The 16933-nt window shown below is 31.9% G+C and overlaps 1 protein-coding gene across 1 annotated transcript in view; it reads left to right on the top strand.

The window, feature by feature from the left end:
* Positions 1 to 15109, top strand: part of LOC115875848 (ATP-binding cassette sub-family G member 4-like) — a 63220-nt gene extending 48111 nt beyond the window's left edge. The window contains exons 4-9 of the mRNA XM_030891382.1: positions 9274 to 9419; positions 9635 to 9873; positions 10327 to 10580; positions 11152 to 11320; positions 11735 to 11991; positions 14079 to 15109. Of these exons, the coding sequence (XP_030747242.1) occupies positions 9274 to 9419; positions 9635 to 9873; positions 10327 to 10580; positions 11152 to 11320; positions 11735 to 11991; positions 14079 to 14486 (1473 nt within the window). The 3' untranslated portion in view covers positions 14487 to 15109. The remainder of the gene's footprint in view (positions 1 to 9273; positions 9420 to 9634; positions 9874 to 10326; positions 10581 to 11151; positions 11321 to 11734; positions 11992 to 14078) is intronic.
* Positions 15110 to 16933: the final 1824 nt, after the last annotated feature.

Genomic DNA, 16933 nt, shown 5'->3' with positions numbered 1-16933 from the left:
GACATAACCTCATTTGAACAAAGACACTTTATGTTGATGACGCACCTTTTTGACTCTTTTTACAAGCGGTTGTTAGCAAAAAATTAACCAGTAAGTCCTAACTTTTTCTTTTTTTTATATCTTGATTTTAATAATAATCAAAAGATGACATATTACCCTCAAAGAATATTATTCATTTTATTTAGTTCTCAGTAGAATTCTTGTTGAATAACAATTTTAAGGTTAGATAAAGGGGATGTCATCTTTAGGAACACTAAACAATAAATGTACCTTTTGAGGACATGACATGTTCACTATAGGAACAACTGAATTTTAAAGTATTTTAGGAGGGACACAATGTTATTTTAATGTTATTTAGATGGCTAAGAGTTTCTTTATAATACGAAAGCAGGAACCTATGGTGGACATACTATGTCCACTATTATAGATACCGTAAACTGTCCACAATGGGTGCTGTTTGGATTTTTTTTTCTTTTGTCTAGGTATGGTTAAGGTTAAAAAAATTCTAAAATACTCCGAAGAAAGCATGACAAATGCTTTATCGGACGTTAGAAGCGGAATGTCATATAGGGCTGCGTCTCTAAAACATGGGATTCCCCGAATAACACTTATGCGGAAACATAAGAGAAACTTACCTGCTAAAACTAAAATGGGCCCTAAAACATCATTTAGTGAAGAGCAAGAGATAATGTTAGCTTACTGGATCATTACCATGTCAAAAGCTGGTTTTCCTCTTTCCAAAGAAGCCTTTATGTATAGCGTTAAAAAACTGGCAACCGAATATAACATTAAATTTGGCGGGAAAACAACTCCAGGTAGAAAATGGTATAATTTATTTTGTGCAAGACATCCAAATATTTCCCTAAGAACAAGTCAAAATTTAACTACAAGTAGACGTTTAGTATCAGAGGCAGAAATATCAAACTGGTTTCAGGAAGTAAAAAGTTATATTGATCAAAATAAACTAACCACTATTTTAGACAACCCGAGGCGGGTCTTTAATACTGACGAGACTGCTTTCTTTTTAAATCCTAAACCAGGTAAAGTACTAGCTCAAAAAGGAAGTAAAAATATCTATACTTCAGCAGGAACCGATGAGAAGGAAAACATTACAGCGCTGCTCACTGGTAATGCAACTGGTCAGTTAGCACCACCTATAATAGTTTATCGTTTTGTCAAAATACCACAAAACATCGCAGCTGCAATGCCTAGCGAATGGGCGATAGGGAAATCTGAAAATGGTTGGATGACACAGGAAATATTTTTCGAATATATGCAATATTTTCTTGCCGTGGGTCAAAAAAGAAAATATATCCCTTCCGGTGATTTTTTTTATGGATGGACACCCCTCCCATGTATCTCTTCCTTTAAGTAAATTTTGTCACAAAAATGGAATATAACTGATTGCACTCTACCCTAACGCTACGCATGTCTTACTAGCCTATGGATGTTGCATTTTTACATACAATGAAAACTGTATGGCGACAAGTGCAAAATTTCAGGATGCAAAATGGGGGAAAACAGGTAGACAAAGCAGAGTTCCCAAAAATATTAAGAAATGTTTTACCTTATGTTACACCAAAAATAATAGAAAATGGATTTAAGAAATGTGGGTTGGTTCCTTGGGATCCCAACCAAGTTAAGCTTCCGTCCCCATCTAATAATAATCCGAAAACTACTCATGCGCCAAACAATTTGGAACTGGAAACGTTCCTTAATTTATTAGAAAAACAAATTGGAGTAGAGAAAGTTCAGGCTTTTAAAGAAACTAACGAAAATTGGGGAGGTACAATAGAAGATAAATCATTATATGAACTGTGGAAAAAATCTAATATGAAAGTAAATTCTAAAAAGAACAACGATATAGAAGAACCACCACAAAAAATCCATCCAAATGCATCTCCACAAAATCGAAATAGTGATGAATTGCTCAACATACACCAGTAAAGCAGATTTGTCAAAACTTCTCCACCAATTCTTCTCATACATCACCAAGCTTTCCATCCGCCTCGACTGGAATAACACAATCTAACACTGGAATAGTGTTAGATTGTCTTGTGGAATCTGATGTTTATATACCAACACCATTTAAAAAAAACTTAACCTGGCCATTAGCTCACACAGATCCTAAGAAAAAAAGAGTTAAGGTAAAAGTACATAATATCTGCATAAAAAAGAGGAACTAAAAAAGAAAAAGGAAGAAACAAAAAAGGAAGCAGCTACGAGAAGCTAAAAAACTTGTCATAGAAGAAAAAAAGAAAATGGCTGCGGAAGAAAAGAAAAAACGTAAAAGACAGCTGTCCAGTTCCAGTGAATCAATTATCTCAATGGATGAAGTCAATGATTCTGAAATAGAGGAAATTAATGTTAATGATCATAATGAAGAAATAACGCAAGATATTAGAAATGTTAATAAAGATGATTTAAAAGAGGGTGATTTCATATTAGTTAAATTTATGGGAGGAAAAAGAAATACAACCGAATTTATTTACTTATGCGTAGTAGAAAATTTAGATGATTTAGTTGACGACATGGTACAAGTGATGGGTTTAAAGAGAGTTGATACCGCTAACAAGGAATTTGTGGTAGATGAAAAGATGTTTCAAATATTCTTTTTAACCAAATTCTCGGCATTGTTTCACACCCGGAAATATCACTTAAAGGAGAAAGATTTAGATATATTTTAAACATCCATTAAATGTTAAAGAGATGTAATGTAATAATATTTTTAAAAAGTATTTTGATTGTATTTTATATACTTAGAATTTTTAAAAATAAACTTATTGATTTTATTAATATTGTCTTTGTTGATTAATGGTTGGCATTAATAATGTTCACTATTGGTGGGTCCACTAATGGACAAACATGAAAATGCTATGTTCATTACTGGGTAACCCGCAGTGGCTCACTAGTTTTTAATTTCTTAGTGTATAGATACTACTTAATCAAAAGTGAATATTTTTTCATAAAAACAGGCCTTGAAACTGTGCATTACCATGCTCAAAATATTTTTCCTGGCGTTTAATAGGCTGTAACAATAAAATATATCCTTAAAATGTCCGCTTTTAGTGCACTTACCTTATGCACTTTAAATTTATTTCTAAACATGTTCGTGATTGTTTAGTTTTTATTTATTTTTTAAGATGATTCTTAAATGGGTATAAAAATTTTATGTTTTCAAACTTCAAAAAGTCATTTAAAAAAAACAAAACCTATCGTATTTATTGAATATTTTTGTTGTCATATTCATACACTTTTAATTTTTGTATAATTCACTTGCGTCTGCTTGCGACGAACTTTATTTTATAATACTTTTCAGATGGAGTAAAATTGATAAGCAATGCCGATCTGGTTAATACTTGGCTTGATCATAAGGACAAGAACTCAAAATTATTTGTATTTCAAAAAATGTGTTCTTTATTAGGTATTGATGAACCCTCCAGTCAAATGAGACACCACTTGTGCCTGAAAAAGCTCACTATGTTGGAGCGAAACGTCGCATAAAAAAAGTTTCCATCTTTCTATTTATTATAAATAAAACCTCATATACCCAAGAAAAGGAAAAAATAATATATGGATATGGTCTATTAAAGAGGTAACTATTAACATCCGAACCCCTCATACCAACAAAAAGAACAGTAACAACGCGAAAAAGTAACATATTAGAAAATGATGTACAGAAATATCTTATATGTGAGGATACTTCATCTACCTGTGATTTGGATACTATAAATTTGGAAGATTCTGTCAGCAGTGATTCTTCTGAATCAGAGTAGTTACGATCTATGCATTTTCTTGTCCTAAAGTAAATTTATAGTATCTTAATTTTTTTTTTAATTAAATATAACATTAATGTTTCTTTTTCATTAAAGAAAATGTTTATCTTATATTAGGCTTATATTGTAGGAATCATGTTCTAATGTTATTTCTTTTTTATCACAGAGATTTACTTAATACTTACACCGTTTTCATACTATAAATTATTATTTCCTTAGATGGAACACAGCTCCAACATTTTTATTATTTATAGGATTTTTTTCATAAACGTGGGTCTAAGAACATCATCATTTAGTACAATGAGAGTACTCATCATTTGTGTCAAATAAACCTAGTTTAAATAAATTGCCTACAATAAAAGAGAAGTTTTGCATTTTTGTCCTCTAGAGCCATATGTTCGAAGCACACAGTGACAATTTCAAATGATAATAAAGTTGACAAAAAGTTAATCGCGAAAAGGATGACGTAATTGCGTGGTTGTTGTGTGAGTGCAATAACATTTAATATAACCCTTATATATAAGGATATTACTCTCCCGGAACAATATTTTACATCTTCCCAGCTTTATAGCATTGATTTGATCAAAAGCAAAAATTCAAGTAGTTTGTACTTCTTTTTAACCAAAGAAGAAAATTATTAAAATGTAAATAAATGAAAAAACATTTTCGAAAAATTACGACGTGTAATATTTACATTATTTTAAAATAATAAATCAACTAATATTTGCAGGTAGTTTAAAATTTATAAATTATAAATTTTTAAATTATCCTTGAAATAAAAAATATTCCATCTCATTTTTTATCTGGGTACTCTTAATTACTTTTTTACGGTACTCATTATGTGAAAGTGGCTTGGAAGAGAACCACTGTTTTACTATTTGATTGATGAGCTAAATATATAGGTAGTACTGTTTAACGACTTTCAACGACCAGCATCAGAGGCATATTAAAAATTTCTAGTTCGTATAACTGAAACTAAATTAAGATTTTTATTTATTTCACTTAGGACCTAAATTAATAGTAATAAACTTGTTTACTAACCACATTCATAAAACTCATAGTGGTTTAATGCGACCATAAAACCCGTTAGAAAACCTAAATCAATATTATTATAATGAATTAAATAAATAATTGTTAAAAAAACACTTTAATCACAGCTTATTCGTTAGACAGCCAGTCGACTTAACGATCATTTAGATGGAACTCGCGTGACTACGTAGATATTCGCTCACTTTATTTTACGTAACAAGTCGGATTCTTCAATGAAGCTCAGTTTTTAAAAGCTATCGACTCTGGTATGACTGTCGTATCTGATGTTAGTGTTATTAAAAATTATTATACCGGGTGCGTCTTAAAAGTGGTTCACCCCTATAGCTTTTTAATTTTTTCAGATAAAACATCAAGATTTGGTATGTTAATATATGACATAAATTAGGATTGATTGACATATTCAATTGTTTTCGGTCACTTTCGGTTTCAACGGAAATGACTACAACTTCTGATTTTTAAATGGCACCCTCGGTATATTTTTACTTTATTCGATTGATAATGTCAATCTGAATAGAATGACATATCATATGTCATATGTCAACTTTTGACATTTTCGCATATGATTTATTTGAAATTATAAAATGCTGTTCATAACGACAATTTGACTCGAAATACCAAGCGTGTGGTATCAAATTATTCGTAAAAAAATGCTTGTTCCAAATATGCTAATGAGCCATCCTCGTTCCATTTGAAAAAATTGAGATATGATTTAAAAATACGATTTGAGCATCTTTTAACTGGCCAGGACAAGACACTAAAAATATTAGACTATCAAATCTATTTTTCCAAGGCTCCTTGATGAAAAATTAGTGTTTTTAACACAGCCATGCCATTCTAGATTGAAATTTAAAATACAATTTGTTTTTGAGCGAATATGTCAAAAGTTGCCATATGATATGTAATTCTATTCAGTGTTATTTTCTATCGAATAAAGTAAAAAAATACCGAAGGTGCCATTTAAAAATCAAAAGTTGTAGTCATTTCCGGTGAAACAGGATGTGATCAAAAACGATTGATTACGTCAATCAATCATAATTTATGTCATATACTACCATACCAAACCTCGTTTTTTTTATCTGAAAAAATAAAAAAGTTATAGGGGTGAGCCACTTTTGAGACACACCCGGTATACGTTCCTATAGTTCATATCAAATAAACTTTCAGTCACGTAATTAAGCTTGGCCGGAAACAGAAATAAGTTAATTATAAATATATAAACAGTTATTATTTACATCAACCAAACTCACCCCCTTAACAGCACTTAAGGGACATAAAGGGCCATTACTACCGCTTTCCCGTTCAAAATATTCTAATAAAGTTGCAATGAGTTTTTTTACGGCTATTAAGCTATCTTGTACAATTCGCACTAAAAGAGGTTCTAAAAAGAACGATGTTCGAATGCAAGGTCTGGTAGTAAAATTTTTTAAACTTAAAAAAGTATCACAACATAATTCATTTAAACCAAAAACTCGTAATACAAAACTATAGTGTCAAACGAATGACAATATCAGGAAATAAATAAATAAATGTGGCAACTTGACATTTTTTACACCAGAGCTACTATCTGAATCCCCAGCGGGAAATTTAAATTCCAGTTAGTCAGCCCGGCGCCGTATATGTCCATGGTTGGCGACAATGAATTTAAAAATCGCGCCCTCGATTACATAACTAAAGTTTAATTGTTATCGAGTATAACAATTTTTGTTAGAATTATATATTTTTATAACAATTTTAATATAACTACACACTAACGTTTACTGACAACGTAAGTAACTTTTGAATATAATTTGAGTGGCATCGGTACCACTCCGGTTTATCGGACCGGAATTTTAAGTCGGCCATTTTAGGTTTGTTTAGATGGTCGCCGTGTTTTTTCGATCATAGGGTATATTATTTTTATTGACAAGGTATAATTCACTTTTTATCGCCAAATACGTTAACTTCTGCTTGACTGTATCTACCTTTAAGACAGTTAAAAATATTCAAAAATTAATAGAAGTGTGATATGACCTTCGCTTCGATAGCTAATCCATTAGAGAGGTTCGTTTTTCATATTTTTTGTAAAAAAAAGTGCCAGACAGGTACCCATTAAAAAAAGCTCATCTCGAAAAGGTAATAAATTTTAGATGTTTTTTTAACAATCTTTATAGTTCTTGTTTTCAAATGAATTGTGAACATTATTTATTAGTAGACTTTTTTTATTTTTATGATAATTGGATGAATTATGCATGAGTTAAAATTAACATGTTAAAAAACAAAGTCTGGTTTCGGTAGATACTCTAGCATCATTCCTCGATTTGATAGACTATAAAAATTCTTATTTTAAAAAGAATTTATATCCGTATGTAAGTTGTCCGTTTCAAAATACAAGTTATGCAAAAGTTATTTTTTTAAAATAAAGATTTATCGCATTTTCTACAGTTTTAGTCAAAGGTTTTAGTAAATCTTTGAATAAACTGCATAGATCCCTGTATAATCTTTTTTTTTTACTATTGAAAACATCCCTAAGTTGAAAACCCATCCCTGAGTTGAAAACATCCCTAAAGAGGTGACCATCACGGTCTTTCTGTCGAGAAGCAAAGCGAAAGACACCACCTACCTGCTGAGCCTTATCCAGGCTCAGAACTCCAATAAAAGGACATCGAGTTGGCGAGTCATTAACTTGAGGGAGGAGGGCCATGGTCAGGCCTTAATAGCAATTGCCCTCAAATCCAAGGAAGCAATAGAGAAAGAGATATATATATATAATCTATTATAGATTCGGGATAATACCGGTATCTAAGGAAAGACCAAGTTAAAGAGGTAGAGAAAATGGAGAAAGATCCTCCAGCTTCCACCTGACGGGTACCTTAGCCGGAGGCAAACTCTCCGACTGTGAAGGACACAGAGGGCCAAACCCCAACCGCGGAAGGGTGTATACTCTCGTAGGAGGTAGATGTCCACTCCTCGGAGGAAGAACATCTGTTGTCGGAGGAGGATGGGAAATACCCTACCCCCTTACAACAGAAAAAAAACATGTATGATCAGTTACAGACTGTATGATGAGTTATAACTCAAAAAAGGGACACAATAGATCTTTAGCCCTTACCTTTTAAGAAATTTAACACTAAAATCACGCCTCGTGTTTAGGGAATGCGATCCCGCAAATGCTGGATCCCTCTGAGATTCCGCGGGATTGAAGTTGCGAGATTTATCGTGCGGAATCCGCGGGATTGACACATTACTACTGGGAAACCGAATCGATCTCGATCAAGGTCAAACCCCTTCGTTCCGGGCCGATGAGTCGACGCTCGGAACCCGGGGGACCCGTTTAACTAGTACTTGTGGACAATTTCGTCAAATAAACTGCCAGACATAATTATCGGGACAAGCAAAATTTTAGGGTAAATTTAAAGTTAAATATCTCTTGAACTAAAAAAGATTTTGGGATGCGGTTTGGACCAGGCTTTAGATGCATCTATTGTGATTAAGATGCTATGTGGTTTTCGAAAATATATTTAGCGAATTCTCGTATACAGGGTGTTTTATAAGAGAGTGAAAATTCGGTCAAGAATCTTTTTTACCGCATATTTACGAGTTTTTTAAAAAATCGAAATTTTTACCAAGTACGACTAATCTGTACTGAAATTAGAAAAAACAATTTGATCGGTTTTTTATTTTTTTTTTGTTTTAAGGAAAATTGACTTTTTTCGAAAAATATGCATTTTTAGTCAAGTTTTTTTAGTCGGTCCTAAGTGGTACAAAAAGCTTTGTACATTCTGCATATGCCAAAAAATTATTGATATAGAGATAGAGTGTATCTAAAAGCAGATAACTAACACAAGTTAAAAAAAACTTCAACATCAGAATAATATTTTTATTTATAAAATAAGTAGATAAATTATAATAAGTAAGTTTATTTAATATTAAATATATTTTTTGAACACCCTGTATAAATCGGTCCAAATTTCTGTACAGCTAGTTTAAGATACACGCTATATCAATATATTGTGGGCCTATGCAAAATGTACAATGCCTTTTGTACCATTTAGGACCAAATGTGTGACTATTGTTTACAGTCCCGCAATTTTGCGGATCCGCGGGATTGATTGCTTTAATCCCGCGGGTTTGCGGGATTGAGATTTTGGTGCGGGATTGCATTCCCTACTCGTGTTGATTATTGGGCGGCCACTTATTAAATAATAAGCAGGCCTTATCGTATAATTTATCCTGAGGACAACATTGGAACTGATTCTTGTTATGGCAGGAATATGCAGGACTAAGCATTTTTTTAATCTTCTGCTAGAGATAGGGTACGTTCATGAGAACGAGCCAATATGCAGCGGTCAACAGACGCCAGACGTCACAAGAAATCACACCTTTGGGTGGAGAAAAAATCAAAACATATTTTCAAAAATCCTTATTTTTTAATTTCTGGATCTTGAGATAAAATATTTCTTTTTTTCAGATAGATGAAGTACTATTGCAACTAAATCTTCAGCATACCTTCAGTACCAGAACGACAATGCTGTCAGGTGGTGAAAAGAAGCGTTTGTCTATTGCTTTGGAACTGCTAAATAACCCACCTGTGTTGTTCTTGGATGAACCTACCACGTAAGTCAATTTAAGATCTATCCATCTAGTCAGGGAAGATTTCGACCGACGACATCCAAAAAATGGCAGAAAATTCAAAAACTGCTTGCAACTGCCATCATCACGGACTTTATTATCAAAATGTTAATTAAAAATTGATTCTTGAATTGTTCTGATATAAATTTTTAGGTGTAATAATTTTTTTATGTTACCCTATGTTACCCTTTTCTTTTCAGAGGTTTAGACGATTTGTCATGTATGCAGTGCGTAAATCTACTCAAACAAATCTCGGAAGGTGGAAGAACGATCATATGTTCGATACACACGCCAAGTGCCAAAATGTTCTCTATTTTCGACAAAGTCTACATTATTTCAGCTGGACAATGTATATACCAAGGATACGGACCTAATATTGTACCGTATTTAGCCAATATTGGTTTGGAGTGTCCTAAGCATTTCAATCCTGCAGATTTTGGTAAGTAGGTATCTAGGTTTCATTATTTAGAGTTGGGCTAACACGTGAATTCACATTCTCAGAAACACCCAACAACCACGTAATTACGCCCTCCTTTACGTGTTAATATTTTTTCGACTATTTTATTAACAGTTGAAATTGTCACAACAGAAAGAGACGCCCAGTTCGGGTTCTTTCTTAATTTTTACTACCCGAAACAGCGTTACATCACACAAACCTCGTACATGAGTGTTTTGTAGTTTCAATAACTGCACTATTAAAAACTAAAATACTTAAATATTATGACAAAGCCACGATTATAATATTATTGCAATGCGATAAACATCGGAACTGCGTGAAATTCAGAGCAAAAGAAGTTCTCATTGCTGCCGTATCGAGCACTGCAGTCGGAATTTTTAAAATCAACTGAAATACACCAAGCCTAAATTATTAATTTTTGTATATTATTTTCAGTGATCGAAGTAGCTTGCCAGGAATACGGAAATTTCCAAGACAGACTTACGTCCTCGATTGACAATGGTAAAATTACCTATTCCACAGACTTAGTTAAGAAAGCAACAACAGAAACGCCAAAAAATGTTGAAAATACTACAAGTGACCATTTCCAGATAGTGGAGCCCGATTATAGTTTTAATGAAAAATCGGACTGGTTTACACAATATAAAATATTATTGTTACGAATGTGGAAGCAGATGCTAAGAGATAAAGTAAATAAATCTATTTTTATATATTAATTCATTTAATCATTCAACCTAAACATTTAATATATTTTTTTTCGTTAGGAAATTTTACAAATATTACTTAAAAAAATATAGTAGTCTAGTTCTGACTCTACTATTTTTATATATATATTATTTTTACTATTATAATTTCATATTAGATGGTCAATTTGATTTTTCTAAAGAGGCAAAATGTTTGGTAGACATAAAAAATATTTACAGGGTGGTTCTAATTGTATTCGGGAAACTTGGGCAGTGTATCTCCAAAACTAACCTAAAATTTTACGACAGAAATATATACGCACTTTTTTACTTATTTTTACCACCAGAATATATTTATGCTGCCGAAGTTTCCCGAATACAATTCGGACCACCCTGTATACTAAATCAAAAACTTTCAAATTACCTCATATATACATATTTATACAAGTTAAAAATTTCATGAATAGTAATTTCCTATGACACGACCAGATGCATTATCGACACCATATACACACTTGCATTCAATTTATTATTATTGAATTCAATTAATATTCCGATCATACACTTTCATTTTCAGAGTTACCTCGTCCTCCGAACCTTGTTGTACATACTAATCGGTAGCCTTATAGGCAACCTCTACCTTGGAATGGGCAGGGACGGTTCAAAAACCATTTTCAATTTTGGGTTTTATTTCACGTGCCTTATATTCTTCATGTATATTCCTATGATGCCAGTATTGTTACAATGTAAGTATAAATTAACAAGCTATAGAGATTAACCTCGCAAAAATTGTCATTGACTATCATTCCCCAGCCGTCTTTGACGCCGTTTTTTTTTTCTTTAATCATAACGTAAGCCTTTTTTTCAAATTTCTTATGTTTTTTTCTTCGCTTGTGTACGTGTTTGTGTTCATGTTTTTCTCATGACTGATTAATTAATTGATGGTTATTTTCATTAAAAAACTCATTTTTTTATCGATTTTACTTAAAGCATACCTTGCTTGCTGATTGACAAACTCTGGCCCATTATTGAATAAAAATAGCTAGTACCGAAATTACCAAAAAAAAGAGAAATTCCGAATGTACCAAACATGCTTTATTACCGGACCACCCTGTATTTTTCTATATTTATACTTAAGACGATTGTTATTTTCTTTGTAGTTCCCAAAGAATTTCAACTAATAAAACGCGAATACTTCAACAAATGGTATAGACTAAGCGCATATTTTGCCGCACTTACCACCTCAACGTTACCCATTCAACTAGGCCTGGGGTCGGTCTACGTTATTCTGGTCTACACCCTGTCCGATCAGCCTATGGAATTTGACAGGTTGACGCATTTTTACTTGATCTGCATGCTAACGGGAGTCATATCTGAAAGTTTTGGATTGTTGATAGCGTCTCATCTTAGTTTAGTGGTAAGTATATTATTACTATAATATATTAGGTGCCCGGTGGCGTAGAGGTACAAGCTCTCGTCTACCGATCTCAAGGTAGTGGGTTCGAATCCCACACCATTGGCATATTGCATCAGCCGACTATTTTTATTTAAAATAAAAATAGTTTGGGTACCTAGGTCGACTCAGCCTTAAATGAGTACTTGGGATTCACAATCCTGAGGTAATAATAGGCGATTGAAGCGTAGTGCTAGCCACATTACCTTCCTTGTATACCGAACGGCTCTAGTATGGCAAGCTGTACCTTGCTACTCCCAAGGCGTTAAACGCTATATACGGAAGCTATTATTATTATTATATATTATTACTAAACGAAGCTTTATAAAATTAGTTTTATAAAGCTTCGTTTAGAACTTCGAAATTAGGGGAATAAATTAGTGGTTTTAATTAACATAGAACTTTGTTACTTTAAATTCAATGTAAGCGTTCGGAACGTCTCATAATTAGTGGTAGTAATTTTCAATTAGTAGAAAATGTTATCAGACTTTTGACTTTGCCACTAGTTATTCTTCATAATTAGCGGGTGGCCTTCATTGTGGTCGTTAATTATCATCCGTCCAGAGAAATTGTAGTGGTTAGAAATGAAAAGTTTATTGTTTTATAACCTGCTAATTATTAGGCATTCTCTATGGAAACAACTGACTACTGCAAGCTGTTGCTAGGATATTCTGTTAATTTTAATTGTATTTTTTAGACATTGTGAATGATCGTAAACTGATAAACATAAAATATAATTGAAACCACTAATTTGTTGCATTAATTTCGAGGTCCTGAATAAAGTATAAGAGAGGAAAAAAATATAAATATACTTTCTCTGGTTTGAGGTTTTCACTCAATTTATCCAAAATGGCTTATCCTATAGTCAGTTATTTTTGAATCATAAAATATTTTTAGATTAAATTTTCTACACATTCATAAATGTCATAACACAAAATACCTTTGGTTAAAAAATATCAAAAATTTTCGAATTTAAAATTTTGAAAGGATTTAAAGAAAATTCAAATTTAGTTTAAATATGTTCATATTCCAAAAGCCACTCGGTGTAATATTATGAAATTATATTTTGAATATAGACAGAGTCGGCATGGTCTAGCTTTGGGTACCGATTTTTGTGTGCCCTCGATACAAAAAATAAACAAATACCCTTAGTACATAAAGATGTACTGTACAAAGAAAGAGGAACAGGCATTTTTCCATGCTCATAAAATATTGCGTCTGATTAAATTATTATGTAATTAACGTTTCGCATGTTTCTCTCTCCGGCTTATAAAATCGCCATAGCGATTCACTCCTAGACATGTAATTACCGACCCGTCTCTTGCCGATATGTTGTAATTTTAGTTTGTAAATAATTCGAATCACTCGCATATTTTATAAGAAACATTGATGTCAAAATCAAACCAGTAATATAGATTATACCAAAGAAACTTTTAGTCACGTGATTAAGCTTGACCGGCACAGCGTTACCCACTTTTACGTACTTTCTTTTAATCAAAATATTTTAAGAAACAAAAATAAATTAATTGTAAATATATAAACAGTTATTATTTACATCAACAAAACTAACCTCCTTCGCAGCACTTAAGGGACATAAAGGGCCATTACTACCGCTTTCCCGTTCAAAATATTCTAAAAAGGTTGCCATGAGTTTTTTGCAACGGCTATCAATCTTGTACACTTCGCACTAAAAGAGGTTCTAAAAAGAACGATGTTTTGACTGCAAGGGCTACATTTTTAAGCTTAAAGTATTACAGCACAATTATTCATTTAAACCAAAAATTCGTAATACAAAACTAAAGTGTCAGAACGAATGACAATGCCAGGGAATAAATAAATGTGGCAACTTGACATTTTTTACAGCAGAGCTACCACCTGAATCCCCAGCACGAAATTTAAATTCCAGTTAGTCAGCCCGTCGCCGAATATGTCCATTGTTAGCAACAATGAATTTAAAAGTCGCGCTCTCGCTTACGTCACTTAAAGTTTAATTGGTATCGCTTATACGTTGGGTAACCCTATATTATTATATTTTTTCCTATTTTAAACAGAACAGTATGTTTGTGGGTCCAGTCCTAGCCGTACCCCTCATGCTCCTAGCCGTATACGGTTTCGGCAGCGGCTACAGCAGCATCCCCACCCTAATCAAGATAGCCATGTACTTTAGTTACCTCCGATACTCCCTAGAGGCTCTGATTCACACCATGCTGATCGGCAGAGATAAGCTAAAATGTCCAGAAGACGCCGATTTCTGCATTTGGACCGATTTGGAGAACTTCATGGTAGACATGGGCATTGAAAACACTATATTGTGGGTGGATATAGTTGCTCTGGTGGTTGCCTACGTTATATTTAGGGGCGGGTCATATTACCTACTCAAACAACGACTTACCCCTAACAAAACCTTTAGGGCGTTGGGTTACATTGGTAGAATAGTGAAGTCTCACATAGGACGATGATAAGTGCTGTGTTAAGTAGATTTGTAAAGAAAGTGTTAACCAAAGAATCGGAATTATTGTTAGGAGAATTTAAAAATACGTTTATACGGTGTTGTTGCAGAATTTAGATGTTTTTTTACCATTAAGAAATATTTTATGTTAATTTATAAGACTATTTTTTTGATGAAGTTTTTTATTGATAACGAAATAGGAACATCACATATCTGTGTTAAATTAGTGAGTCAAAATGTATTAATTTTTTACCATCTTATTTATGTCGTTTTTAAGAAATTTTATACAGGGTTGTAAAAGTGAAAACACTTAAAAAAATTAAGAGAAATAATCCATAAGACGGATTAATATCATTGCAAACTTTTGTTTGGATTGGTCAAAATTCATAATAAAATAATATCTGTATTAAAGTACATGTATAAAATATTTTGGAACCAACATATAGTAGCAAAATATAAACAAAGCATTTTTCTATTTACTGGTTTATATGACCATAGACTAAATATATTCCTTTTTTCGAGATTTGACATCTTTGATCCAATATATATATTGTTCTTCATATAAACATAAAAAGAGTATTAAATAAATAAGTATCTCTATTTACGGAAAATCATTTATGAACTACGTTAACAGACATATATCACAAAATTACATGACATATAAAATATACTATCTACAGAAACGTATCTGTCGTATATTACGTTGCAACTTTCACAAATAATGCGCATAAAAATGAGAAGTTACCTCAATTTTAAACTTAATAACCTCAAAAATCGTGTACACTGTGTATCATTTTTAAAGGTGATTTACTCAAAGTAGTTTTGGCCTTTATTAAAAATTGAAAAAAGTTTCCTAAACAAAAATAGAAGTTTGTAATGATATGAAATATAGTTATAATCTTGCCTATTGCGTTTTGAATACCCTCTCTGTATGTGTCAAACCGTTTTATTAGATTATTATTTATAACCATGACTATATGCAGGAACATATTTTTGACTTTCACAAATCACACATTACATAAAATAAATGTTTAAGTGTGTTTTTAAGAGTGTTTGAAAGAATAAAACTATTTTTAGCATAGACAACGAGTTTTATTTCTATACACCTATAATTAAATACCAATAGAAATATCGAAATATTACAAAAAACATCATATGACCATCTAAAACACTGATCTATATGAATACGATGAGGTTATGTTTAAAAAACTGTCAAACTTATCAATGGGTGTATATGATGCACTATAATAAAATAATGTAGTTGTATAATATATTTGTCTAATTGATTAAATATTAAGAAAGTAATAATAAATTAAAGTAACATATTTTAATGAACCAAACTGAATTATCACATTAAAAAAACAAATATTATTAATTGATTTAAAAAACCTTATACAATATATTTTTTTTGATATTGATATAAAAAAGGAAAATACTAGGATTCAAACTAACCATTGTTTTAAAACTAATATATTATGTAGTTTTCATAACTGCACACTATACAGGGTGGTCCGAACTGTATTCTGGAAACTTCGGGAGCATATTTTACTAATAAAAATAAGTAAAAAAGTTCATATAATTGTGTCCTAAAATGCTTAGTTTCGGAGAGAGTTTCATTTTTATTTCGATTTTTTCCAAATAATTTCTGAAGTAAGGTCAATATTTAGATGAAAATGAGTGTCTGGGAGTTTTTTGACATGAGAAATTTGACTTTGATTTTGATTACACTTCCATGCCTTTTAACTGTTTTGAAGAATAACAAATTTTCGTTCGTACCCTACTGAGTAAAAAATATACATTTCCGGGATTCTTCACGTAAAAAATGTACTCTTGGTAAAAATCGCTACGAGCAACCGTTATCAAGATATTTAGAATGGAAATAGTCATTACATGTCATTATTGACAAAAATTAAACACGTTGAGTAGGTAGTTATTTGACTGAAATAATAAATTTGTGAAATTTTTATTTTTTTAAATGAATCATAATTTTTTCTGCAAAAAAATGATGATAAAACAGTTTCTGTTGAACTTTTGGCACAAAATCATTTGAAATTTATGATTTTATTCTAATAACTATTTAGTCAACATGTTTAATTTATAATGATGACAGGTATTGATAATTTCGATTCCAAATATCTCGAGAAAGACGTCGTCAATGTATATTTTTTTACTCAGTAGTTTTATACAGATACGGACGAAAAGTATTACTTTTCAAACCAGTTAAAAATATCTAGGTGGCGCCCTCTACAAGTAGGAGTCATACTAACATCAAAATAAAATTTCTCATGTCAAAAAACTCCCAGACACCAATTTACATCCAAATATTAACTTTACTTCAGAAATTATTTAGAAAAAAATGAAATAAAAATGAAACTTCTACACCCTGTACCTCCAAAACTAAGCATTTTAGGACATACATTTATAAGAACTTTTTTATGTATTTTTATCCACAGAATA

This window comes from Sitophilus oryzae, unplaced genomic scaffold, assembly GCF_002938485.1.
Source record: "Sitophilus oryzae breed Bouriz unplaced genomic scaffold, Soryzae_2.0 scaffold_1396_pilon_pilon, whole genome shotgun sequence".
Lineage (NCBI taxonomy): Eukaryota > Metazoa > Arthropoda > Insecta > Coleoptera > Curculionidae > Sitophilus > Sitophilus oryzae.
Note: the sequence above shows the minus strand (reverse complement) of the source record. Positions and strands in the feature narration are given on the sequence as shown.